General features: G+C 45.8%; 1 protein-coding gene across 1 annotated transcript in view; it reads left to right on the top strand.

The window, feature by feature from the left end:
* The window catches only part of TENM4 (teneurin transmembrane protein 4), a 758,990-nt gene that overhangs the window by 664,842 nt on the left and 84,936 nt on the right, over positions 1 to 9,212 (top strand). The window contains exon 20 of the mRNA XM_055091504.1: positions 6,907 to 7,026. Coding sequence (XP_054947479.1) covers positions 6,907 to 7,026 — 120 coding nt within the window. The remainder of the gene's footprint in view (positions 1 to 6,906; positions 7,027 to 9,212) is intronic.

Genomic DNA, 9,212 nt, shown 5'->3' on the forward strand with positions numbered 1-9,212 from the left:
AAAAAAAAAAAAAAAAATGGGGTCCAGTGGCATAAAAGGATTTTGCAAAGTAACTACCAATCAAAGATGACAAGTGCAGATACGAGCCAACAGTCAAACGGCAGAGCTGATATTCCTACTTCTGGTCCAAAGCCTTCCTCAACTCCACTATGAAGTTAAAAACAGTAGTGATCATTCTCATCAGATCTAACAAAAAGGGAAGCAAAAGATTCAAAATTATCAAGAAGACTAGTTGATATTCATTTTTTGTCCATTAAATCTTGCCTCAAGTGTATATTATGCTTTCCAATATTAGCTAATGATGATGGCATGTGTGTACAATTTATTAATAAATATAAATACACCCATGGAGCCTTCAGAAAATGTTTACAGAAAGGGTGTGTGATCATCAGTAGTTTTCAGAGCCCTCCTCTGATGATGTTAACTCAGATTTTTTAGGCGGCTAAAACAAATTGAGATTCTGTTATTTAGGCGTGTGTCTGTGTCAGATGGTAAGCAGCCTGAGAGGTGAAGTGACTTTCCTGCGTTCTCATGGATAATAAATGAAGCCCTGAATTTGAATCCTGGTTCCCCAGCCACTCGTACGAGAATGGGCAAATCCATCCCCTGCCGAGGCTTTATTTTCTCACTTCTGCAAGAAATGGGAAGTGTGAAGAGAGATGATCAGGAAGGTCTCTTCTCACATGTCATGACTAGTGGGTTCCCAAGAAAACGTACACAGGTGGAAGACGGCAGGCTAGAAAAGCTGGTTGAAGAAAGGCAGAGGCAGAGCCCCAAGATGGAAAGCTCTGAAGAAGGGGCTACAGCATGGCCCGTGCTGCCAGGCTAGAAAGAAGGTCTTGGAAGCTACTGAGTGGACAGGGTCAGGCTTTGACTGGGAACCCCCTTGATGGGGGTCGTTTGACAGGCCCTGAAGTGGGGCTTCTTTGGGCCCAAGTAAGGTTCTTACAAGTTGTTGGATAAAGTGTAGTTGGTGCTAGAAAGATCCCTCGTCAGTCAGATGAGTTGGCAGAAAACAGTTTAAAGGGTGGGTACAAGTCAGGCATAGAAATCTGTTTAAAGTATGTGATGCAAAGGAGTGATTTGCATAACCAATAGTGGCATACAGTAACAAATACCTTAAAGCAAAGAAAGGCTAAAGTTAACCTTTTGCCGCCTAGATAGATGCCAAATGATTATTCAGTTTCCTGAATACCGGCTTCATTAGCTGTCTCCATTTAGTAACAAAAAATGTTCAAGCTGCAGTTTTTCTTCCTTCATCTTCCTCTATCTGCTTGTATAATACACAATGAATAACAAACCTAACTTAATTTCTGGCATTCTTTTTTTTTTTTTTTTTTTTTTTTAAGTTTTCAAAACCTTTAAATGTACAGAAGAGGAGGCTATAGCATCAAAGCAGTAGGGCTACAAGCAGAGGCGGGTGGATCCTCCAGGGGAAGGAACCCAGCCTTGGGATGCAACTTGTGACCAACTAGAAGGCCCAGCCCCTGGAGCCCTCTGTTCCGTAGCCATATCCCTGTCAAGGTCAAGTAGCTCAGAGTTCTTTGGTATCTCTCTCATCTTCAGTTACAGAAACACATCAGTTCTTTATTCATTTAGTAAATAATTTATCAAGAGCTTACTCTGCAGCATGCATTCAAATTCCAGGGCGCACCCCTGTGTTGCTGGAGGCTTTCTTTTGCCCACTCAGAAATGAGCATCACCCACGCTCAGTGCTGGCAGTCCAGCAGCGAGGGGGATGTGGTCCCTGTCTTCCAGGAGCTTGTGATCTGCTGGGGGAAAAAGGTTGCCCAGTAGCATGACAGCACTCAGAGTCTTTGCAGAGACAGCCCAGGGAGTGCGAGTGCTAGGGTACCACTCCAGGTGGGTCCTGAGGCTAAGCAGGTGGTTTTCAGGTGAAGAGGACGGGTGGAAGGTTCCATGTAGAGGGAACAACTCAGAAATAAGTATCAGCATTGTATGAGCTCCATTAGGATTCTGAAGCCACGTGTAGTAGGGCTGCTTGAGGTGGATTGAGGAGCACGAAGTTAAAACCATCATACATTCCACTTCACATCTGTTTGAGAAAATCTTCAGCCTGCATGGACGGGTGAGAGAATGGAGATCCAGAGAGGTCAGATGATGCTCCAGGGTCATACAGTCAGTTACCAGAGTCAGAACTGGGAACGGACCCCCTGCCCAGGGCTCTTCCACCACACCCCTCCACTTCTCCCTGACGGGCAGCTGAGGTGAGTTTCTTCTTTGCTTGGTTCCGTTTCACGGTGGTTTTGTCTCTTCAACACTTTCCTCCCTTGATCCCAAACCTGGCCAGTGTCCCCAGGAAGCAGTCAGGCAGATCTCCCCTGTCACTGGCGTCAGCCAGGGCACCTCAGTCGGGCCCCGAGTATATGTGGTTGGGCCAATGCCAGCATGTTTGAAGCCTCTCCCCCTTGGCCTGGCATGAGTAGTCCTTCCTGGCAGAGTTCACCCAGCCTAATTGCTTGCTTTGTATCCCAGCTGCCTGACATATGCCAAACCCATGTGTTGGCTCACAGGTGTCAGAGACAACTACACTCAGGCGTTTCAGATCTGCTTTGGCGAGCTCTAGGCAGCAACTGGGGACTGTAATTCGTGTATTTCTATAACCTCAGCTCTTAACACAGTGCCTGCCTTCGAGTAGGTGCCCCGTTTTCTAAATTAAGTGAATTTTAGTGAGTGCAGGTGAATAACACAGTAGTAAGAGGAAGGACCTGGAAGTAAGGAGGCCTAGCTCTGAGTGTCAGTTCAGCCCATTGAGTTTTTTGCCGTAGGACCTTGAGCAAGTCTGTTCTCTCTGAATTTCAGTTACTTGATCATTTCTCACCTAAGAAACACTTGGGGAGAATATCTCATGCTTACCTAGCCCTTGGAAATGGAAGGACATAAGATAGCTGTGTAAATGTGAATGATATCACTGTCTGACAGTCACATCATGGAGAGATACTTGGAAGGTTTAGAGCAGCCTAGCAGAGCAGAGGGGTGATTAATTGTGCCAGGAAGAGTTGGAAACAGCCTCACTGAAGTGATGACAGCTTAGATGGGACCCTAAGGATGAGTAGAAAATAACCCCGTATGCCAAGACAGTGACCGAGGAAAAGCAAAACATGTCACATATAGGACTGGTGATAAGAGGATCATATGAGCCAGCTGGGAAGCCAAGTTGGTGACAGTGATTTGCACCCTGCATTAGTGATTTCTCACCAAGGCAGTCTTCCATTATGGAATTTCACAGTCAAAGCAGCACCTATTTCTTAGATGCACTGACCCTTAGTGTGAGGGTCAGTGTTCCAGTGGTGGACAGAAGCTGGCTCATGCCAGCTCACAGGGACTGCTTATTAAATGTTCAGGAGTTCTGCAAGCTAGTTCTGAAGCACAACTATTATTAAAAATTAAATTATATAAAATCACAGTTAAACAAATTATATTAAGAACAAAGGTAATAACCAAAACTCATCACTTTCTAGTTATTTAGCTGTGTTTTACCATCATCTTTACTCTAGAGTTTATTTAGGTCTATGGTTTCTCTGTGGTGGAAATACTGTTGTATACTGGTGTCCTACTAGCCATCTCTTCCCAACTCTGGGTGCAGTGATATCTCATCGGTAGTGTGAAATCGGCCGTGGTGGAAGTCTTTACACCACAGAAATAGGCAAATGCCACAAATTAAAGCCACTTTTCTTTTGAAAGCCAATTGTTAAATATTCACCAGTGCACCACTGGTGGTTTCCATTGAATAACTGGATGAAGAAAGAAAATGTTTGGAAACCCGGCAGCCACATCTTTTCAGACCTCCCTGGACAAAAACACGTGGCAGGAGACACATTTCCCAGGCCTCCGTAGAGCAGACTTCCCCACCTTCTTTGTTCCAGGGAAGGCTTTACATTGAACTGGGTTTTCTTGACAACTGAAAGTCATGGTCAAATAGAAGGAGGATGGAAGTGTTTTTCTCCAGGACTTAATTCCTGAGCCAAATGCCTGTTTTGGCAGGAGGCCTCTGTGGCCCACAGGGGTACCGGGAGTCAACTTAATCTTCTCCAGAATCCAAAGCAATCCACAGGAGCCCGGGCTAAAATTACATCTGCTCTGGCTTGCTGAAGTGGAGGCGACATGATGGCCAAATGGTGCTGATTTAATGTTTCCCAACTATCAGGAAATCCCCAAAGAGAGATTAATCAGAGGAGGCTGGCCCGCATGTGGATGTGGGGCAGCAGCCAGGGCAGCCCCCCAAAGGAAACCATCCCCAGAGGGCTGGTTATCGTCCAGGCAGAATCTGAAGGCACATATGTCAGGAGGAGGCTGGAGAGTCGCCAGCACCAGGATATGAGATCTGTTAGTAATTCTCTGGAAGGACAGAGTTCCAGCAATAAGAAATTCAATTTTCCTCCATTAGAGAAAGCATCTCTCAGTACCGGCTGAATACAATTGACGGAATAAATCTTTCCCATTAGCGGAGAGATAATTTCACGTAAATATATTGGGAGACCTTCAGAGCAGGACGGAGAGTCTTTGCTGAGCCTCACCCGCTTAACTTGTTTGCCATGTAATTGCATTTAGACCAAGGGCCTCGGAAGAAAACCACTGACTGAATTAACATTAACCAGATTGTGTGTGGTGAGGGGAGGTGGGGTGAGGAGCTCGATGCATTGTGGGTAGTTGTTCTTGCCTTCAGAAAGGACAAACTGACACCGGCGAGCCCAGCTGCTTACAAGCCTGGTGTTAATTGCTTTTCTCATCAAACAGAGAAAAGCTTATCACTTTCCTCTGTAGACAGGGTAGAGATGTAGGTACCTAATAAAGCAGAGGCTGAGTTTGAGATCTTTTTTTATGAACGCCCAACAGGCCTCATCACTAGCTCTTCCCCAGGCCAGAAAAAAAGCCTTCCGAACTGAGGTGAATGGAAAAAAGTTGTCTGGACAACAGCGCCTTGCGTCTTTGCCTCAGATTTGTCTTGTCCAAGAGGGCTGTCTCCCCAGCGCCCTGATCCCTTAGGACATTGACACCAGTGAGCATCTTCACTTCCACCCATTGCCAGTGGTGTACAGACTGGTCTAGAGTTGGACCCCAAGTGTGAGGCCTGGACTCGAGGCCTGGCTCTGCCCCTGCCTCCCTGTGTGGCTTGGAGCAAATAACATGACGTCTGTGGACCCAGTTTCGTCTTCTTCCACTAACTCAGTGGTTTTCCAGCTGGCTTTCCTCTGGCTTCTCCAGAAACTAAGGCTCTACAGGGTTGCTTTCAGAACCACCCCAAGGGGAAAGCGGGTCCCACCCCTACTTCATCTGGAGCAGATCTTGTTTTTATTGGCTTTCCACTTGGGGATCCTTATAAAATATCATCTGCTAAAAAGATTCTGTTTCTGAAATATTTGAAAAAACATCATTCTGGATGATCTCTAATTGTCCCACTTATTTACTCAACCTACTGTTTTTGCCCTTTTAAACAATCACCTCGTACTTGTTAGGCATTCCTGGGCACTCTAGAGAGAAAAAAGGAAATAGACCTTGACCCTGGCCTCAAAGAGCTGGTGATCTAGTGGAGTGGAGAAACATGTACAGTGTGGTAGGGTATCAAGGGGTTTGTGCCAGGTTTTGGAAGAGACAGTGCCTAGTTCTAATTAGGGGCATCAAGAAAGGCTTCAGGGAAGAGGCGTCATTTGAAGTTGGGTCTTCAAGGATGAGAATGTTGGGAGAGGGGTACAGGAATGATATCTGAGGCAGATGGAAGAACATTGCACAGACACAGAGGCTTTGAACAATATTTGGCTGGCAAGTTTGGGAAAAGCAGATGGCTTGTTGCCTGGAATATAGAGGGAGAATGGGAGGGGGGATGCTGGGAGAGGTGCCAAGTTCTAGAAACCACTCCAAGGGGACACCAGCATCTGCCCTTCTCCTGTCTCCAATGCCAGGTGAGAGGAAGTGCCCTCTATCCTGTTCACTTTCTTGAATGTCTGCTTCCAGTGAGACTCTTAGTGACAATAAAGATCACTGCCATTTATGGAGCTTACTGTGCACGAGGATGAAAAAACAGAGACTCAGAGAGCTGTGACAGAGCTAGGTTTTGAACCCAAGTCACGTGACTCCGCTATGTACAATAGCCAGGTCATGGAAGCAACCTAAATGCCCATCGACAGACGAATGGATAAAGAAGATGTGGTACCTATATACAGTGGAATATTACTCAGCCATAAAACGGAACGAAATTGGGTCATTTGTAGAGACGTGGATGCATCTAGAGAGTGTCGTACGGAGTGAAGTAAGTCAGAAAGAGAAAAACAAATATCGTATATTAACGCATATATGTGGAACCTAGAAAATGGTACAGATGAAACGGTTTGCAGAGCAGAAATTGAGACACAGATGTAGAGAACAAACGTATGGACACCAAGAGGGGAAGGTGGCCGGGGGGTGGAGGTGGTGGTGTGATGAATTGGGAGATTGGGATTGACATATATACACTGATGTGTATAAAATGGGTGACTAATAAGAAAATAAATAAATAAATAAACATTAAAAAAAAAAAAAGAAGAGCTGTGACAGAGCTAGGTTTTGAACCCAAGTCACATGACTCCAAATTCACATGCATAACTACACTGTATAGCACCGCCCCACCCCATCAGCTTTTTCTCCTTACAGCATAGTACGGTATCCATAGAAAATAACCCTCTAAGTGAGATATCTGAAAACCTTTTTCAGTAATAATTCTTTAGAGGATGCTTTGATGACTTAGATTGAGGCAATAAACAAAAAAAAAGGTAGTGCTCATCTTGAGTGGATACCATGAGCGCCTGGGTGCCAAGATATGTCTGAATGACCTGCCTCAGTCTTCTGACCTGCCAGCCAGGGTTCTAACGTGAAAGGTAGGTCATGTTATTCTCTCTTTTCTACCCCCAGGCATGCATGTGTCATTCGTGGTCAAGTAATGACATCAGATGGGACCCCGCTGGTTGGTGTGAACATCAGTTTCGTCAATAACCCTCTCTTTGGATACACGATCAGCAGGCAAGATGGCAGGTAAGAGGCCTTTTGGGGACCAGGGCTGGTGAAGGCTCTGCTCTCATGGTCTTCCCACATAGCTGCTGCTGGAGTGACAATGTGTGAAAAGGATAAGACTTGGAGTCAGAGGACCTGAATCCACGTGCCCAGCCCTGCCATGCACCAGCTGTGTGACCTTGTAGCTGACTCTGGCCTAAGTCCCTTTGGCTCTAAATTAAGCAGCTTCTTCTTACTTGTTTCTCAGAGTAAGCATGCAGTACCTTATACATATTGTTCTGTTGCATGGCTTATGATATAAAATACTGTCACGTGGACCATTTTCCCTAGACCAGACAGCTCCGGAAGTCTCAGCATTCCTGTTGTGTGGTTTCCATCTGCAACCACCCAGGTCTATGGATGCCACTGAGTGATTACAGAACTCTGACCTTCAGATCCCTGTGAGAACCTTCAGTTCATCAGCCTGAATGAAGTCAAGTTTCTTTAATCACTCTAGCTCCCCCGTGTGTTGGCTATGTGTTCTTAGACAAATCTCCTTACCTCTCTTGGCCTCAGCTTCTTCATCTGTTAAATGGTCCTAGTACTATTTATCTTACATGGTAGTGGTAAGGATTTGATTCTGTGATGAGTGGAGAAGCACCATGCACATAGTAGGTGTTTAATAAATCTTAGTTCCCTGCCCCACTCTGATTCATTGCTGTATCTCCAGGGTCTAGCACATAGTAAGTATACAATAAATATTAGCAATTTATTAAAATTACAACTTAAAAAGGTGATGATTACAATACAAGCCATGAGACTGTTTTGGAGAGAAGAGCAGGGGAAGGAGGAAAGTGGAATATTTAGGCTGTCGGTGGTGACAAGTCCTCTATTTTTAATAAAATCAGGTGGTGGTAGTCCATCTGGCTAAGTGTGGGCCCATAAGGTTGATTTTCACTCTGTGTTGGAAATTGTGCTCCAGCCTGATTGATTTCAGCACCTCTTTAATCCAATCTCAGATGTGAACATGTCCTGGCCGAGGTGATAATGAAGTAGGGGCTCATCTGTTTGTAGACATATGTGCCTCTTAGACGGGGTTGGCAGGCTGAGCATGGGGAGCCCTGTCTTCCCTCCTCCACCTCCCTATGAATGGAAGAGGTTGGTGGCCAGTCCCCAGGGATCATCTGTCCAGGCCAGGCCACTGATCCCCAGAAGCACCTCAGCGCAGACTTGCGCTACAGCAGGGAGAAGCCTCCTTCCTCGTGGTGTCTTTACCACCTTCCAGCTCAGGGCCGCCTGCTTTATGGAAATAGAAGATGTAAGCATCATAGGCAACAAGTATCCTGACTACATTATTACCTGCTGTGAAACAGTCATCAAAAAGGAGCTATGGGGACCGCTCTTTTTTTTTTTGCCATAAAATTTGACCATCATTCATGTGAGATGGTGAATAGTCCGTCCTCTGCCCACTGTGCTTGGTTAGGGTGAGTCCGTAAAACACACCAGAGTCCAGTAAATTTGGTGCCCCTTGGGGATTGCCCAGTTAGCACCTCCAGGCTTTGATTCCTCCTGTTGTGCTGCCCTTGCAATCTCTACTACCTCATGAGAGGATGGGCATCCTGGGCGGTAAGTAGCAGCCATATTTCCTGCACCGGCCAGCTAAATTACACCAGAGTAGCCAGAGCTGCTACAGCCTAAAGCTTGCATTTCAGAACAGTTCTTACCAATGCATTAGGGGGCTTAAATTTTCTTCCCATCTTAGATACTGCATAATGTATGGGAAAGTCATTACTTTTTCTCTAATAAGTGTCTGAAGAGCCCTGTTTGTTATATGTGAATGGGTAGCATCTTGCCCATTCCCCCCCCCTTGTCCCTGACTCACTTTCTTTCTTATTTCTCATACCCGAGGAGAAACTGTAAGGCTGTAAAACTGTAAGAGATATCGCCCAGAGATAACAGTATATGCAGGTCCAGGGACCAGGTCTAATTCATCTTTGTATTCCTCACTTTCCCGGCAGGCACCATGACACTTGCCTTTGTCCTGATCTCCCACCCCGACCCTGTGCTGAAATACCAGACCTCAAGTCTTAACAAGAGCTCACAAACAGAAAACAGTGGCAGGGAAGTTAGCCAAAGAGATCATTAAAAAGATGGAAAATAGGGCTTCCCTGGTGGCGCAGTGGTTGAGAGTCTGCCTGCCGATGCAGGGGACACGGGTTCGTGCCCCG

This window comes from Physeter macrocephalus, chromosome 16 (assembly GCF_002837175.3).
Source record: "Physeter macrocephalus isolate SW-GA chromosome 16, ASM283717v5, whole genome shotgun sequence".
NCBI classification, from domain to species: Eukaryota; Metazoa; Chordata; class Mammalia; order Artiodactyla; family Physeteridae; genus Physeter; species Physeter macrocephalus.